The sequence below is a fragment of the Neomonachus schauinslandi genome, chromosome X, assembly GCF_002201575.2.
Source record: "Neomonachus schauinslandi chromosome X, ASM220157v2, whole genome shotgun sequence".
NCBI classification, from domain to species: Eukaryota; Metazoa; Chordata; class Mammalia; order Carnivora; family Phocidae; genus Neomonachus; species Neomonachus schauinslandi.
Genome location: NC_058419.1, coordinates 12,710,626 through 12,728,957, shown reverse-complemented (window position 1 = coordinate 12,728,957; position 18,332 = coordinate 12,710,626). Strand labels below are relative to the sequence as shown.

The 18,332-nt window shown below is 40.4% G+C and overlaps 1 protein-coding gene across 1 annotated transcript in view; it reads right to left on the bottom strand.

Annotated features, from left to right (window-relative positions):
• ATP11C (ATPase phospholipid transporting 11C) overlaps positions 1–18,332 on the bottom strand; it is a 103,910-nt gene that overhangs the window by 13,725 nt on the left and 71,853 nt on the right. Inside the window, exons 23-26 of the mRNA XM_021684582.1 lie at positions 17,939–17,998; positions 8,623–8,750; positions 3,228–3,363; positions 871–936 (exon numbers count right to left, since the gene is read on the bottom strand). Coding sequence (XP_021540257.1) covers positions 871–936; positions 3,228–3,363; positions 8,623–8,750; positions 17,939–17,998 — 390 coding nt within the window. The remainder of the gene's footprint in view (positions 1–870; positions 937–3,227; positions 3,364–8,622; positions 8,751–17,938; positions 17,999–18,332) is intronic.

Here is an 18,332-nt window from a genome sequence, read left to right as displayed (position 1 = left end):
CTACAATATCACTGAAATAGTAGATGAAAAATGCAAACATATGTTAGTTCTATTTGGTATGAGAAATGAATCAGGAATAAAAACTTAGAGGGGAAATGACTAGAGGTTCTTTGTCAATCATACTTCTGGGATTCTAGTTTTGACCACTGGGCATACTGGAATGCATTTATTCATTCTTGGCTCCCAGGTGAGGTGCTTATTACTGGAATGATCATCAAAAGAATTTGATTATGCTTTCAAGTATAAGAGAGTCCCAATTCATAAGTCTCAAGGGTAGAATTCAGCAAGGCTTCAGAGTATATTACATGGCTGCATGTTAATGCCAATGATTCTTGTATGTTACCTGCTGTATACTGTTATGCATTTCATCACTAATATGGATAAATTTCAGTGATAAATACATTATATGAAATTTCATCACTACTGAGCTCTTTTGCACACATATCTTGCTCATGGATACCTATTCAACTGTCTTAAGTACTCCCATTCCTTTGAGGCCTGGTGTTTGTAAACATAATCTTAAAAACTACTCAAGTATTTAACATAGAAACACACACACACGCACGCACAGCCTATTTATATACTACTTATACTGTCTTGAAAGAAGAAACAGATTTTCAACTATGGTATATGAATTTTTTTTTAAATGAAACAAATTAAATAAGATAGACAATATTCTGGAAAAAAAATGGATCACAAATAGCATACAAATGTCTAAATATCTAATATCATACATATTTTAGTAAGTATTCAGACTTGAATAACAACCTGTAATACAAGTAAAGAGAAGACAAAAAAGAGAGAATAGTGTGAGACTGGAAAGAATTACAAAAGTGGTGTTAAATATATTTGAATAAATAAAAATCTAACCTTCAGAGTTACAGTGAATACTAAGACTGTAAAAACAATGGTTCCAAAAGTCCAGTTTCCATATACCTGCAAAACATTTAACAATTACACGCACCATGAATACACAAGCCTGCTTACGAAAATAAAAAGGCAAATTTAATCTTGGGTGTAACTGCTAAAAATATGGCTATAAAATGTTTAGGGAAGTATCTGATCAAAAGATCAGGCCAAAATGTTGGATTTTACTGTGACCCTAAATTTTCTTGGACAGCTACAACACACTTGCAGTTGGTAGGGTTTACTTCCATTACTCCATGTAGTACCGAACAGGGAACACACTGGTATAATAAAGGCAGGAAAAAAAACCCTATTCCACTAACAGTAATGTTCATCAAAACAAGTCATTTGAATGATTCACGGCTCTACAGAGTTTGATATGGGCTTTCTCTGTAATAAAGAACTAAAGCTCTCAAATGAGAACTAATTTGTAGACAAATGGACTCTTATTTTAAAAATAGAGTCTAATTTCTTGGCGGTAAATATTAGAGCTGTCAGCATGTGCACATTAAAGAAAAGCAGGGAGCATGTACAAGTCAATAACTATGGCAATGAATGGCACATATGCTTACCAAATGCTGTCAAGATCTGAATGCATAACATTAAAACAGAAAATGAAATGTAAAACGTTTTAAAAAAATAATAAAAAAAACTAAGATTAACAGAAGCAAAAAAAAAAGGATTTGATCAAATCATACATGGTGCTGTTTAATCACTGATAGCAGTTCTTACACTTACTGTAATTTTAGCAAACATTTAGAAGGATGGTGACATCTATGGTCAAGTCTAATTTGGTTTTCACAAACCCAAAATGGGTAATGGATAAGACACAGGCTGGGCTGGAGCTCCCTAGGCGCCACCCAAAGAGTTTGCTGAGCAAATGAGCCAGGTCAATGGGAGCGCAGGAGAGTACCCACCTGCTTTGCAGCAAGCTCTTTTTAAGAAATCATCAGCTCTTTATCATTTATGCGCCAAATAAAATCAAATGTGAAAGTCACAGAATCAGCCATAATGCTAAAGGGACCTGAGAGATCACAGAATCTAATCCCCTCTTAACTGACGTCCAAAGCTGACTTGGAAGGCTGAAATGACTGGCCTGCAGAGATTTAGCAGGGTACTTTCCTTGACCAGTGCTACGTACATCTCCTTAAGTACTACATCTATTTCCTCCACAGTTACTCAGTGATTAATACTTTTTTTAAAGTAACCTTTATGCTCAATGCCCAAAGTGGGGCTCAAACTCACGACCCCGAGATCAAGAGTCACATGCTCTATTGACTGAGTCAACCAGGCGCCCCCAGGGATTAATATTTCTAAGGGATTCATATTAAACTGACTTGTGTTAGTCTAAATTAGAAAGGTTTTGGACTGTAGTACCTAATTTCAGAGTATCTTTCATATTCATTGGGCCTATTACTTCTGTAACAGATGTTGACTGTGTAGGTTCTGGACAGTTACTGTACTCAGTAAATTATTTTTGAACCTTTGCTTTGCTTCACGTTATAAGGATACAGAATGAGTAACCATTAAACAAGAACCCCAGAAATAGCAAAGAATGAACATAGTGAAAGCAGAGGTGAAGCGGTGGGCTCGAGTCTCATCGTGTGGCTGTGGCAAGACCTTGGCCTATCAGCTGTGCTCTCCCAGAACACAGCCAGGGGAAAATCATCCCACTGCAGGTGCTGACTTATGTAGTTGCTTGCTAGGAAGGCACCGGTAGGATGAGTGTAGTCTTTCTGGAAAACACTATGCTCCCATGTGGAAGGGAAAGAGGAAGAGAAGGGAATCCGTCCCTTTAACTATCGGGCTAACGCTGCAAAGACAGGGTAGCTATGCCCTTCAACTCCAAGCACAAAAGGCCACTATCAATAGGAAGTGAGTGGGGCCAGACTTTTAAAACAGGAAAAGTCTGGGGGCGCCTGACTGGCTCAGTCAGTAGACCATGTGACTCTTGATCTTGGGGTCCTGAGTTCAAGCCCCATGTTGGAGGGTAGAGTTTACTTAAAAAAAAAAAAAAAAAGGAAAAGTATAGGAGGTCTAAATTCTGAGGTCCTAAGAACTCTGTACATCTATTAAAAATTACAGCCAAGTTAAGCTTCCAGAAGGTTTGCACAGAAGCTCTCTAGTTAGCCACGCACACGGGAAGTGGTTTCTTACTTCAATACTTCTGTTCTAAAAAAGTTTTAAGAACTAAATATTGTACCTCAAGAAAAAGTTTACAAAATGATTACAGCTAGATTATGTGTATGATAAATCCAGTACCTATAGAAAAAGAATAAGCCATGCTTACTATACCAAGATGTAATGAAGTATTTTTTTACCTTTGCATTTTCTTCTAGGGATGAAGTCTGAAAAAGAAAGTAAGTACCAAAGAAGAACATTGTCCCTTCAAATGCAGCTAGAAACGTCCAATATAAGAAGGGTCCCAACTGTAGCATGGCATTGCCAGAAATTTTCCTATTGAGAAATGGACAAAGAAACCACAGGTTAATGAATCTCTGTGAATCTCTGTAGGCTGTCTATTTAAAGATCCGGTGAAATGCCAAAAGTGCACACAGGTGTGACCCTGTTATAATGAAGAGAGGCATCCCTGAGGGACTGGAGGGCCCTACTGATCTGCAGGTTCATCTCCGTGCAATTGCCTCTGGACTGAGGCACTGAGTATAAATAGTCAAAAGCACTAAGTTTAAAATCCTGGCCACAGACAACAATAACAACATCAAAAATAATTAGCTCCCATTTATTGAGTACTTCTTTTATGTCAGTAAACTGGGTTAAGAGTTTTATATATATTGTCCATTTTTATCCATGAAAAAACCACACGAGATAGGTATTTGTCAGTCCCATTTACAAATAATGAGACTCCGAAAGATGTATCATAATGGTTCCCAAACTATGGTGCACACTGGAATCACTTGGGGATCTTTAAAAACACTGATGCCTGACTCCCACCCTCATTCTGATTTAACTGGCATGAGGCGTAACCTGGGCATAAGGATATTTCTGAAGCTCCCCAGGTGACTCTAATGTGCGGTAAATTTAGAAACACTAGTGCAGGAGCGCGCCTGAGTTCATTCAGTTAGTAAGGGGACGCATTGATATACCGCCATAGATTGACCTGACTTCAAGTCATATGCATATGCTCTCAACCAAGCTACCATGGCTTTTCCAACTACAATTGCTAAGATATTTCTTTTAATCAAGATTTCTTCTCGGGAATGTAACCTTTTTTAGGTCTCAGGGTACCCTTTATATTTTTTCAATTAAGTCAAATGTTTCAAGCTGTAGAGTCATGTTTTCATAAATACTAGGTGGATCGAAACTTTAAAATCTGTTAAAATAACACAATCTTCTAGGCACAAGTCAGAGTGTTAAATATGGCTACTAATTCTAATGGAGCAGAGGTGCAGAAAGAAGATGGGTTTGTGTAAGGAATTCTTTTGGCTTCTATTTCAAATTGCTTTTTTAAGAGAGAGAGCGTGGGGCAGAGAGAGGGAGAGACAGAATCTTAAGCAGGTTCCATGCTCAGTTGAGGAGCCTGACGTGGGGCTTGATCTCACGACCCTGAGATCATGACCTGAGCCAAAATCAAGAGTTGATTGCTTAACCGACTGAACCACCCAGGCCCCCCTCAAGTTGCCCTTAACATTTATCAGAAGGTAGCTCATCACTCACACTGTTGCCAATACCATATAGAACATCTCTTGGCTTTATCGAATAAACACCTTTATAATGTAAATGCAAGTGATCCTTGTTCACTTAGTATTGAGTACTGTGGGGTTTTCTGAAAACATGGCAATTACGTAACTTTTACCTAATAGGATTTCCAGGTGCATGAAGGAATTTGAAATTCGGGGGATGCATGATGGCAATGTGTCAGTGTTTGCCCTAGAAAAACTGCAGAAGGAAAGAGGTGGCTGCTTCTCAGAAACAAGCTCCCCCCACACATAAGTCACATTGTCAAGGCAACTGGGAGCCACAAGGAAAGCACCTTCCTAAAGATTCTTTTTTTTTTTTTAAGATTTTATTCATTTATTTGACAGAGCGAGAGAAGGAACACAAGCAGGGGGAGTGGGAGAGAGAGAAGCAGACTCCCAGGACCCTGGGATCATGACCCGAGCTGAAGGCAGATGCCCAACGACTGAGCCCCCTAGGCACCCCCTTCCTAAAGATCAATGAGTGCCCAGCAACCACCAGTCCATGAGGCTTTTGCGAGTCACTGAATTTGGGCTGAGGCAAGAGTGAATCCTGTGTTTCTAGACTGTCTCTGGGAGCTACCTTACACACCGTGGGAAGTAGGGCAGGGCATCATGGTATGTTGGGTGACATTCGAAGCTTTCTAGCTGCCCTCAAACGGATGACAAAGCTGTTGGAAACTCAGAGTATGACAGCTGCCATGACTGAGAACATGAGAGAAAATGAAGATTTGGGGGGCAGTCGCCCCGCCGCACAGGCCTGAGCACCTCCCTCTGATGGGAAGCGGCAGGTGTACCGGAACCTTTCTTTCACCTTTTAAAGCTGTAGAAGAAACAAACTATGCCTCTTCCCTCTCTAGAACAACAGTTTACTATTTAAATTTCTCTTAAAAGCATGAAAATATCCGAATAGATTGTTTCGTGTCACAAAATATTTGACAAGTGCCTGAGTCACTACGTCCCTGCAGGTGAAATTTGTAGTATGCCACACGATGCCAGCCACAATATTAAGTGGTACGGCTGCAGAGAGGGCCACAGAGGGTGACTAGGGCTGAGATCCGTGTAGCAAGTATACCCTCTGGAAAATCACCTCCACCTGTAGTTCCCTACCTCAAACTTCATGGACACCCTTAAAATAATTGGTACTCAACAGCTTTCTGCAGGTTTTCAACATTCTTGATGTATGAAAACGCTCAGCACAGCTGTGAAGTTATGTGGAGGAGGGTGTTAGAATAAGATTAATAGCTCCCATCTAATTGAAAACTATGTGCCAGGGACTGTTTTAAATTGTTTAACATGTAGTCACTCACTGAATCCTCACAAGAACACTGGGATTGGCTGCTACTGTTACCCACATTTTACCGAAGGTGAAACCGAGGCACATGACAAAGTCACACAGTTAGACAGGAGTGAGCGGGGACTGGAGTGCGGTCTGCTGGCTGGAGCTCTTGCTGGGACTGAATGGGAGGGATTCCGCCCACTGCCGCCCGAATCCCACGTTAGCCGGAGCAGCCGCACTAGGGAACTTCACTTTAGTTTTGTCTGGAGACAAACACTGCTGGTCAGTGTTTGAAAACCGCCACGCAGCTGGGAAGCGCATGAGGCTAGTCATCAGGGGGACTAAATTCCGATCTTGATTTGGCCTCTAGTTACACCATGTGTCCTCAGATGAGTCATTTCTGGGCCGTGGTTCCTCATTTAAAAAAGAGAGCATGGGAGCTGATGCTCTGTCAGATTTCTCCCAGGGCTTCTATGATTCCCCTCTAGATATAACTATCCCCTTGCCACAAATGCAAGGAAAAGAAGAACATGCTAATACCAGAAGAATGCAATCAGCAAACTCCAGATTGCGGTAAACGCTGCAAGATAAATGACCCAGTTTTGTCAACAAATAAATTGCCAGGTTAACCTACAGATCAAAACAGACTCAAGAAGCATATTAACTAACTACAACATATGGACCTTATGTTCTGATTCAAACAAGCATGCTATAAAAAGAAATGAGTCAACCTGGGGGCACCTGCATGGCTCAGATGGTTAAGCATCTGCCTTCAGCTGAGGTCATGATCCCAGGGTCCTGGGATTGGGCTCCCTACTCAGCAGGGAGTCTGCTGCTCCCTCTCCCTCTGCCCCTCCCCACCATTCATGCTTGAGTGCTCTCTCTCCCAAATGAATAAATAAAAAATCTAAAAAAAAAAAATGTGTCAACTGGAGAAATTTGAACCTTGACTGGATGTATGATAATATTATGGACTTTAACGTTAAAGTTTTAGGTATGACAGGGTACTGTTATTTTTTTTTAATTTTTTTTTTTAAGATTTTATTTATTTATTCATGAGAGACAGAGAGAGAGAGAGAGAGAGAGAGAGAGAGAGAGGCAGAGGGAGAAGCAGGCTCCCAAGGAGCAGGGAGCCCGATGTGGGACTCGATCCCAGGATCCTGGGATCATGACCTGAGCCGAAGGCAGACGCTTAACCATCTGAGCCACCCAGGCGCCCCAGGGTACTGTTATTTTTTTTAAGTCCTTATCTTTTTAAGAGATACTTACTGAAATAACTATTTTGTATAGTGTTTGGTACTGTTATTTTTTTAAAGTCCTTATCTTTAAGAGATACTTACTGAAGTAACTATTCTATATAATGTTTGGTATTTATTAAAAAATAAGTCTGCAATAGAGCAAACAGTTACTCATGAAATAGGATAGACCCTGAACTGATAATTATTGAAGCTATGAGTAGTGAGGATAGGGCAGTTCACTCTATTAGCAGTATTTTTGCTACTACTGTGCATGTTTGAAATTTTCAATTTTTCCATCTTTAAAATAATGACAAACTTCATAAAGCTAGTTAAGTCCAACAATTACTAAATGTAACTTTTATGAGTCATACTGGTTAAAGAAATCCCTTAAATTTGTGCACCTTCACTTCATACAAATAAACCACCTGAGTCGCTCTACTGCACTTGCTATCCACTATTTAGCAATGATTATCATCTGCTATAAATTAACATCTTCATCCTTAGGTGCAGGCTTAACTTATAAAAACCTAATTAAATCGTATGTTAAGCAACTGGCCAAGTACCCCATCCATAGAGAAAAGCATCCATTTACAACTGACACAAAATGGATATAATGGCTTGATGAGTTATTTTCTTCAGCAATACAGTTTTATTTATTTTTTTAAAAAGATTTTATTTATTTATTTGACAGAGACAGCGAGAGAGGGAACAGAAGCAGGGGGAGCGGGAAAGGGAGAAGCAGGCTTTCCGCTGAGCAGGGAGCCCGATGCGGAACTCGATCCCAGGACTCTGGGATCATAACCTGAGCTGAAGGCAGATGCTTAATGACTGAGCCACCCAGGTGCCCCAGCAATACAGGTTTTAGAACGGCGCTAACAAAGTAGAGGAGGCTACGCTTCTGGGGCAGTTTAAGTCTTGGAGCACTTGAGTGGCTCAGTCGGTTAAGCAATCAACTTCTGGTTTTGGCTCAGGTCATGATCTTGGGGTCGTAAGATCGAGCCCCACGTTGGGCTCCACGCTCACTGAGTCCACTTCAGATTCTCTCCCTCTCCCTCCCCTTCTGGCCCTGACCTCACCCACTTGTGCGCACACACTCTCTAAAATACATAAAATCTTAAAAAAATAAAATAAAATCTAACATTATATCAGTTCAACCCATTATAGGTAGGAATCAATACTCTCTAAATCTTCGTGTGTGCCCCCCCCCCTTTTTTGGGTAGTTAATGTGTCTTCGTGTGAGACTCCAGAACTCTATGACAATGTAGGTTCAAGTTTTAGCAGTTAGTGATTTTGAACTAGATGGTTCACATACATTCATGGACAGGACCTACATCTAGGACATACACCATTTTCCTATTGAATGGTAGAGTTTAAGTAGCTAAAAATTCAGAACAGAACCATGCAATCAAATCAGGTGGGCAATTGTGTCCTTCCTACCTGTGGATGAAAAGAAATCCACGATTTTGAAAGTCTGTAGTGGTTTTTAACAACGTGCTCTACTTACATATACAATCGGGGATCTGAGGTCAGAGTGTCAATGTTGATGTGCTGCTCCAGCAGGCTGTAGGCCAGGATGGGTAAGGATGTGAAGCAGATATTGTACATTGTAAGGTAAGCGGCATCATACAGTGGCTGAAATGACAAACAACAGAAGAAAAAACGTATGTGTTTGGAAAAACCACAAGCTGAATCCAGACAGTTTCACATTTGTCGTGATAGCAAAAGAAGTTTATAAATAAGGCCACTCTCACTGATAACTGTAGAAAAGAAATGAACATATTGTGATATATCATATTAATATATCCTCCCTTTCCACAGGATCTTATTCAGAATGTATACATGCTATAAGGTCTATTTCTAACAAATATTTACTAACAGATTTTGAAAAGATTTCTCAGTGAACAAAGACCAATTAAATATAAGCCTGGAAGCCCTCAGGGAGACTGTGTCATCGTGGTTTTGTTGTTGTTAATATTTTACATAGTTTTAAGTATCACTATAACTTTCTCTAGGCTGTATTTATGATATTGAATGTGGCCATTTACTAAGGATTAAATAAAAGTATTTGCAAAAACAAAGCTAAAAATAGGTACACAGGCATGACTTCCTTAGGCTCCAGACCCAAATCTCCACCTTTCTGTTGGCTGTCCCATAGGCATCTGCAACTCAAAATGTCTAAAACCAAACTCATTAACTTTCCCCTTAAATTTGCTTTCTCCTATGTTCTCTATCTCAGTGAAGAGCCCCTACAATGTTGCAACCAGAGTCCCTATCTTGGTGCCTGGCACCATCTGGGTGCTCAAGAAATATTTTGAAATTAGTGATTCTCCTATCTCACTAGCCATTTCTTTAGTCTCCTATTCTGCCTGAGCCCTCTGCTGGAGTGTTCCAGCACTCAAGTGTTTGGAACTTCATACTCACTCTCTAGGTGATCTCACCAGTTCTGTGTTTTAACACCATCCATTCACTGAACATTCCCAAGTATTTATCTCTGGCCCAGACCTGTCCCTACGTATCTAGTTACCCACTTGTTACCTCTTGGAAATGTATTTCAAACCTACATCCAGAACTGAACTCCTTAGCTCAAACTGGCTCCTCTTGAAGTGTTCCCCATCTCAGGAAAGGGCAACTAAATCTTGGTGATCAAGCAGAACCAAAATCTTGGATTCATCCTTGACTCTTTTCTTTTTCATACCCACATCCAGTCAATTCAGGAGTGTTTACTGGCTCTACCTTCAAATATATTCAGAACCAGATCACTTCTCAGCATCTCCACAGTTACCACCCTGCAAGCTTCCTAAATGGCTCCCTACTTCTCCCCTTGATCTCCAGTCCACACAATGGCCCGAGTAGTTCTGTCAGAAAGTAAGCCAAATCAAGTCATTATTTTGTTCAAACTCGGCAGTGGATTCCTTTATCTCTGAAAGTTAAAAAAAAAAAAAAAAAGGTTCCTACAAAGGAGTGGCTATCCAGTCCCACTTGATCTGGCTTCTTCTGTCTGGCCTTCTCTCTTAGATCTCTCCTGCTCCTTGCTCATTCCACTCCAGCAGCAATGCCTTCCTCACTGTACCTCCAACATGTCAGGCACACTCCTGATTTAGGACTTCCTTTGAACTTGCTGTTGCCCCTGCCTGGAACACTGTTCCCTGCCTGGAACATTTTTCCTTTAGAGAGCCTCATGGATTACTCCCTCACTCACAAATATCAGCTCAAATGTCACTTTCTCAGAGAGACCAACCTTGATTTAAGTTGCTACTCCCTTTCTCACGGACATATTTCCCCTGTTATCTTGTTTTTTATTTTCCTATAGTACTAATCACCTTTTATCTTGTTATACATTTATTATTTTTACTGTCTCTCTTCACACTAGAATTCAAGCTCTACATGGGCAGGGATTTTTATCTATTTTATCAACAGGCATAGACTGAGAGAAACAAGGCAGCCCCTAACATCTAGAAACTGTCCTGGCACTCACAAGCTAGGCAATGGTGTTCTCCTGTCGAACACGAACAATTTCATCGAATAACAACATCAAACAAGGCTATTCTGTCACCATGACAGATCGAGACAAGAACATCAACCCATAATCACGTTGAACACAGAATATGAACATTGTCCAAATCACAACATTAACCAATATCCCTGTTCTGGCAAATATGGGTGACTTGTTTCTTCACCAACGACAGTGGTAGCCTCCTAGTCTTCAAGCCTCCTGGTAAGATGCACTGAAATGCTTAGTCATAAAATTACCCCCACTTACTGACAGCACGCAATCTAGAGCAAGCCCCGCTCATCTTAAACTTTTCCCCAAATAGGGGAGCCTGGGTGGCTCAGTTGTTAAGCGTCTGCCTTCGGCTCAGGTCATGATCCCAGTGTCCTGGGATAAGCCCCGCATCAGGCTCCCTGCTCAACAGGAAGCCTGCTTCTCCCTCTCCCACTCCCCCTGCTTGTGTTCCCTCTCTCACTTTGTCTATCTCTGTCAAATAAATAAATAAAATCTTAAAAAAAAAAAAATTTCCCCAAATGACCTAATTCAAGCCCAAATCTTTTTTTTTTTTTTTTTTTTAGGATTTTATTTTTAAGTAATCTCTATACTCAATATGGGGCTCGAACTCACGACCTCGAGATTAAAGGTTGCACACTCTACTGATGGAGCCAGTCAGGTGTCCCAAACCCAAATCTATGATTTTTCTAATACTCTCTTCCCGAGAGGCTCCACTGTTCCTCATGTTACTTTCATTAATCTGTTTTTGTTTTGTTTTTATATCATTTATTTCTGCTGTAATTTTTATTATTTCCCTTCTTTTGCTGGCTTTAGGCTTTATTTGCTATGTTGTTCCTTTTCCAGCTCCTTTAGGTGTAAGGTTAAGTTGTGTATCTGAGACTTTTCTTCCTTCTTTAGGTAGGCCTGTATGGCAATATACTTCCCTCTTAGAACCGCCTTTGCTGTATCCCAAAGGTTTTGGACTGTCATGTGTTCATTTCCATTTGCTTCCATGTATTTTTAAAAATTTCTTCTTTAATTTCCTGGTTGATCCATTCATTAAGTAGGATGTTCTTTAACCTCCATGTATTTGTGGTCCTTCCAAATATTTTCTTGTGGTTGACTTCAAGTTTTAATGCACTGTGGTCTGAAAATACGCATGGTATGATCTCAATCATTTTGTACTTTCTGAGGCCTGTTTTGTGACCCAGTATGTGATCTATTCTGGAGAATGTTCCACGTGCACTCGAAAAGAATGTGTATTCTGCTGCTTTAGGATGAAATGTTCTGAATATAGCTGTTAATCCCATCTGGTCCAGGGTGTCACTCAAAGCCCTTGTTGATCTTCTGCTTAGAGGATCTGTCCATTGTTGTGAGGGGGGTGTTAAAAGTCCTCTACTATTACTGTATTACTGTCAATGAGTTTCTTTATTATTAATTGACTGATTTATTTGGGTGTTCCCAAGTTGGGGGCATATTTACAATTGTTAGATCTTCTTGATGGATAGACCCCTTAGTTATGATATAATGACCTTTTCCATCTCTTGTTACAGTCTTTATGTATTTTTTATTAAAGATTTTTATTTATTTGACAGAGATAGACACAGCAAGAGAGGGAACACAAGCAGGGGGAGTGGGAGAGGGAGAAGCAGGCTTCCCGTGGAGCAGGGAGCCCGATGCGGGGCTCGATCCCAGGATGCTGGGATCATGACCTGAGCTGAAGGAAGGTGCTTAACAACTGAGGCACCCAGGCGCCCTACAGTCTTTGTTTTAAAATCTAGTTTGTCTGGGGCACCTGGGTGGTGTAGTTGGTTAAGTGTCCGACTCTTGGTTTCGGCTTGGGTTGTGAACTCAGGGTCATGAGTTGAGGCCTGTGTTGGGCTCAGTGATCATTGCAGAGTCCACCTGGGGCTCTCTCTCCCTCTCCCTCTGCCCCTCCCTTCCATGCTCTCTCTCTTTCTCCAAGATACATAAATAAATCTTAAAAAAAAAAAATCTAGCCCATCTAAGTATGGCTACTCCAGCTTTCTTTTGATGTCCATTAGCATGACAGATGGTTCTTTATCCCCCCACTTTTTTTTTTGAGAGAGAGAGAGAGTGTGTGTAAACGGGGAGGTGGGGAGGGGCAGAGAGAGGGAAAGAGAATCTGGTTTTTTTTTTTTTTGAGAAAGAATCTCAAGCAGGCTCCACGCCCAGTGCAGAGCCCAACATGGGGCTCAATCTCACAACTCTGAGATCATGACCTGGGCTGAAATCAAGAGTCAGACGCTTAACCAAATGAGCCACCCAGGTGCCCCCATCCCTTCACTTTCAATCTGCAGGTATCTTTAGGTCTAAAATGAGTCTCTTGTAAGCAGCATATAGATGGATCTTGTTTTTTTATCCATTCTGATACCCTATGTCTTTTGATTAGAGCATTCAGTCCATGTACATTCTGAGTGATTATCGAAAGAGATGAGTTTAGTGCCATTGTGTTACCTGTATAATTGGTGTTTCTGGTGATGTTCTCTGGTCCTTTCTAGTCTTTGTTGATTTTGGTCTTTTTTTTTCTTCCACTCAATGAGTCCCCCTTAAAATTTCTTTGCAGGGCTGATTTAGTGGTCATGAACTCCTTTTGTTTTTGTCTGTCTGGGAAATAATTTCTCTCTCCTTCTATTCTGAATGACAGGCTTGCTGGATAAAGAATTCTTGGCTGCATATATTTCCCATTTGGCATGTTGAATATTTCCTGCCACTTCTTTCTGGCCTGCCAAGTTTCTGTGGACAGATCTGCTGCAAACCTGATCTGTCTTCCCTTATAGGTAAAGGACTTTTATCCCCCGCCCCCACTGCCCAACCTCACTGCTTTCAGGATTCTTTCCTTGTCTGTATTTTGTGAATTTGACTATGATATGCCCTGGCGATGGTCAGCTTTTGTTGAATTTAATGGGAGTTCTCTGTGCTTCTTGGATTTTGATGTCTGTGTCCTTCCCCAAATTAGGGAAGTTTTCAGCTATAATTTATTTGAATAAACCTTCTGCCCCTTTTTCTCTCTCTTCACCTTCTGGGACTCCTATGATACGAACATTATGTTTTAATAAGTCACTTAATTCCCTAACCTATCTTTGTGGTTCATTACCTTTCTTTCTCTCTTCTTTTCAGCTTCATTATTTTCTGTAATTTTATCTTCTATTTCACTGATTTGCTCCTCTGCTTCGTCCATCCTTGTTTTTATGTCCTCCACTTGGGATTGCATCTTGGTTATATCATTTTTAATTTTGGCCTGACTAGATTTAAGTTCTTTTATCTCCACAGTAAGGGATTCTCTAGTCTTCTATGCTTTTTTCAAGCCCAGCTAATTGTCTTTTTAAAATTCTAGTTCAGACATCTTAATTATATCTGTACTGATTAAATCCCTTGCCCTGAGTTCCACTTCCTGTTCTTTCTTTTGGGGTGAATTTCTCTGTCTCGTCATTTTGTCCAGAAAAGAAGAAAATGAAACAAAAACCCCCACAAAAAACAACAAAGAAAAACCCCCCAAAACAAGATTTCCCCCCAAAACCCTAGATCCTGGGTGTGTTTTGGTCTGCTTCTTAGAAGAATCTAGATCCCAAAATAAATAAATAAAAGTAAAAAATACAAAAATATAAAGTATATACAAATAAAAATTTGAAAGATTAAAAAAATTTATAAAATGAAAAGAAAATAAATGAAAAAACAAAAAAATAAAAAGTAAAAAGGAAGCTAGATCCTATTTTCCCCTAGAACTGAAGCTTTGCAGCACTCTATGATCAGTAAACTTGGTGTAAGTGAGTTGTTTGTGCCGGTCTTCTGGGGAAGCAGCCTGTTGGGATGATTCTAAGGTGGACCTGTCCTAGTGGAAATGCGCCTCCAGGGCGTAGGGGGGGCGGGGCTTGGTGTAAGCAGCTCCGGATTCCACTAGGTGGTGCTGTTTTGCTCCCTGAAGGCTCTCAGCACTGATGGGTGGGATGAATGTGGTAGTGTACCACTCTAGCCCTAGAGCTGAAAGTTCCCACCCCCCACTCCTCAGTGAGCCCTCACAGAAGAGCAGTCAATCACTGATTTCCGTCAGAACCCTGCGTTCAACTGATCTGCGTCCGAGTTTTTTTTTCGTTAATCTCAGGCACACAACTGAGTTTCAAAACTCTGAATTTCAAGGACTACCACAGCACAGATGTGCGCTGCTCTTCTGGGGGAGGGTCTTGCCACACTTTTGCGAGTTGCTGGCCCCTGCCAGGAAAGTGGTCACATAAACGTGCAGGGGTTTGCAGTTTATGGCAAAACAGGGCAGAAAGCTGGCACCAAGAATCACTGTTCTCAGCTGGCTTCTATGTTCCTATGCCTGGGAACAGTGCAACCTGTTCTTGAGACCCAGGGGATCCTCAGACCATGGTGTCCCTCCTGGGATTCCACCCTGCTTTACCACCTGAGCACCTTTAAGCTGGGCACATCCCCCACTGTAGCAGACTTCTAAAAGTTCTGATTTTTGCACTACGGTGCTTATAATGCTTTGCAGTAGCCTCCATAAACAGGCTCCCTCCCCGCCACTGTATCTACGGCTGTATCTCCCCCAATTCAAATCTCTGCACCTCCTACCTTCCAAAAGGTGGTTGCTTTTCTACTTGTAGACTTGCAGTTTTTGTTCTCTTAGACCTCTGATTGATTTCTTGGTTGTTCAGAATGATTTGATAACTATGTAGCTGTGTTCAAGGGACAAGACATGCTTAGGGTCCCCCTAATGCTCCACCATCCTAACTCCCCTAGATTTAAACTCAGCAAAAATTATATTCTGAATTGAGAAGAACCCCCAAATAGGTGTTTTGTTCCTTTTCATTTTCAAGGGAGAGGATTAGTTTGTTCGCACACAATACTATATTTTCATTGGAAACTACCCCATTTTCATAATGAGAAAATTGAAAACAACAACAAACATACAAACAAAAAGATTGCCTGGTGAGTAATTTCGTCTTGAATTTCATTCAAACAAAAGAAGCATCAATCTACTTTTTTCCCACAACGGTACTTCAATGTTACATGAGAGATAATTATAATTCTTAGATGCATAATTAGGAGACAGAATGTCCTCAAAACAAACAACAGGTTTAGTTGATAATAGTTTCTTATTAAACCTGCTACAAATGTTTTCTTTTCACATAGGAAAAAGACCAGTACTATCCTAGCTTTGCTAAAGAAAGAGTTGCTTTTTGCTTAAAGAATCTGAATCCTGGTCCCATTTCTACATTCTCTGTAGCTTGCTCTCCAATTTCCAGGGTTGGAGAGAACATGTGACATGGACTTGAGTTGAAAAAGGCTGCCTACCTGTATGTACTCTAAACATATTTGCAATAATGGTTCCTACATCCAGCACTAGCACAAGGCCAAAGTAAAAAATAAAAATATTGCACATCACGCCACCACCTGAGAGAGACCTTCTTTTTACCCGATACACTTTTCCTCTAAGATGTCTGACAGTTCCCTCCCTCCTCCTCTCCTTCAGATCTCTGCCCAAATGTCAACTCAGGGAGAACTTTCCAGATCATCTCTAAAATAGGAGACTTCTGCATTCATGCTCCACCAGTTTATAATGCTTTACTTTTTCCTTTGGAGCCTGTATCAGTACCTGACATATTTGTATGATTGCAGTCTCACCCCCTAACACTATACTGCAAGCTCCATGGGTAAGACTTTGTTTTGATCACTGTTATATCCCCAGCACTTAGCCTGGCATACAGTAGGCACTCAAGAGATACTCATTAAATGAACGGACCTACCATCTGAGCAACTGAGGAAGCCAAACATCAACTCCTATGGAAACCTCAATAGCTAAGGTAACCTAAGCAGACTCCAGACAGACTAGGGTCTGAGTCTCAGATGGCTTTATAAGGAATAAGTCATTTCCTCATACAACTTGTGAACACACTCCTTTCAAACTAAAAACAATGTTTTAACCAGATTAAGCCAATTTCCCTTTAGCATTCTGCTACAAAATTTGAAATGTCTTTTTATTTTTTGAAGATTTTATTTATTTGACAGAGAGAGAGAGGGAGAGAAGGAGAGAGAGAGAGAGACAGAGAGAGAGAAAGTACAAGCAGGGGGAGTGGGAGAGGGAGAAGCAGGCTTTCCGCTGAGCAGGGAGCCTGATGTGGGGCTCGATCCCAGGACCCTGGGATCATGACCTGAGCTGAAGGCAGATGCCACCCAAGCACCCCTGAAATGTCTTTTTAATACCTGCACTCATCCACGAAGTGAGCATTTGACCAGTAGTAATCTGGATGTTCAGACAAAGCAGATTCATCAGAATTTAGAAAACTCTCTGTAACTAAGACTGTTAGTTTTGCATACAAGAAGGCTGATGGCACTTCCTACAGCTGGTAGATGATTAATTCATAAAGCAACTCTGCTGAACTGGCACCACGGGCTTGACCACAAGACACTGATGTAAGAAAGAGCATACCCAATGAAGAGGCAAGTTCTAGGGAAAGAGAGCAATCACTTTCCATTCAGAAGAACATACTGTCTTAAAAATACTGCCAAGAAATTAGAAAAAAAATCTCTTCCTAGCAGGAGGAATGAAGTATGCCTTGAAATTTAGAAACTCGGTCTCTAATATCTGCGGTGATGTTACCATTAGCTCAGCATGGCAAAATCACTGAATTGTTCATAGATTAACTGCAAAATTTCTCAGTCATTGAGCATTCCAGCTCCTGTACTGGGCTATCCTTCCACTAGAAGTGACACAAGTTCCATTCCAGTTATTAAAGCTATAAATGTGCATGCCCATCCCACCACTTATGTATCAATATAACATATATCCTATTCTTTATGTAATAATAGATGTTCAGAAAACAATAAAGGACAAAAAAATGTAGAGTTGCTCAAGTAATCCAAGGCTCTATCCAGGGATCACAGCTTCTTGGCCAGTGGAAAGATCAACATTTTTCTAGAAAATCAAACTGAGAAACTGCAAAGGTGTGAGATTTTATTTGATGAAATATTAAACTACACCATTTTAGGATTATTGGAAAGCATGGTCTACACTGATTAAAAGGAATACTCTTAGGGTTATCTCCTTAAGGTATCTCCTCCAACAGGAGGTACCAAATAACTTTCAAGAAGAAAGGAATAATAAGAACATCACTAAAGCAAAGATATAAACATTTGCTATTGTCAAAAACCAGGGCAAGAAGATCAACTGTTGAACCAAAGAATAAAAAAAAATAATAAAATTGTTTTACTTTGAACATACCTCTCTCATCTCTACAATCCAATACATAAAAAGGTAATTTATTAATGGCCAACATAAAGTACATTATAACAAATAACTAGGGAAACAAACCTGTTGTGAGAATCCACAGAAGAACTGGTACAAAAATTGTGGCAAAATGAAACAAAGGTTCTGGAAAAAAATGTAAAAGAGTTAGTTTTCACTTGAACTTTCTAAACTAACACAGGATATTGTACTCCAAATAGTCTACAGTCAATCCCAAGCCCTTCTAATCATAACACAATAAATATCTATTACAGTTATAAGCAAACAACTCAAAGACAAATGATTAACTCATATTAATACCAACTTTTGCCTTACCAAGCAGAAAGAGGATCTCACCTTATGAGAACCTCTTGCTATTCTTCCTTGAGGGAAGACATAAGCTCATACAAACACAAACATTTAGGTATTACCCCTTAAATGCCAATCTGATTTGCAAAATCAACATAAGGCAGACTGACAT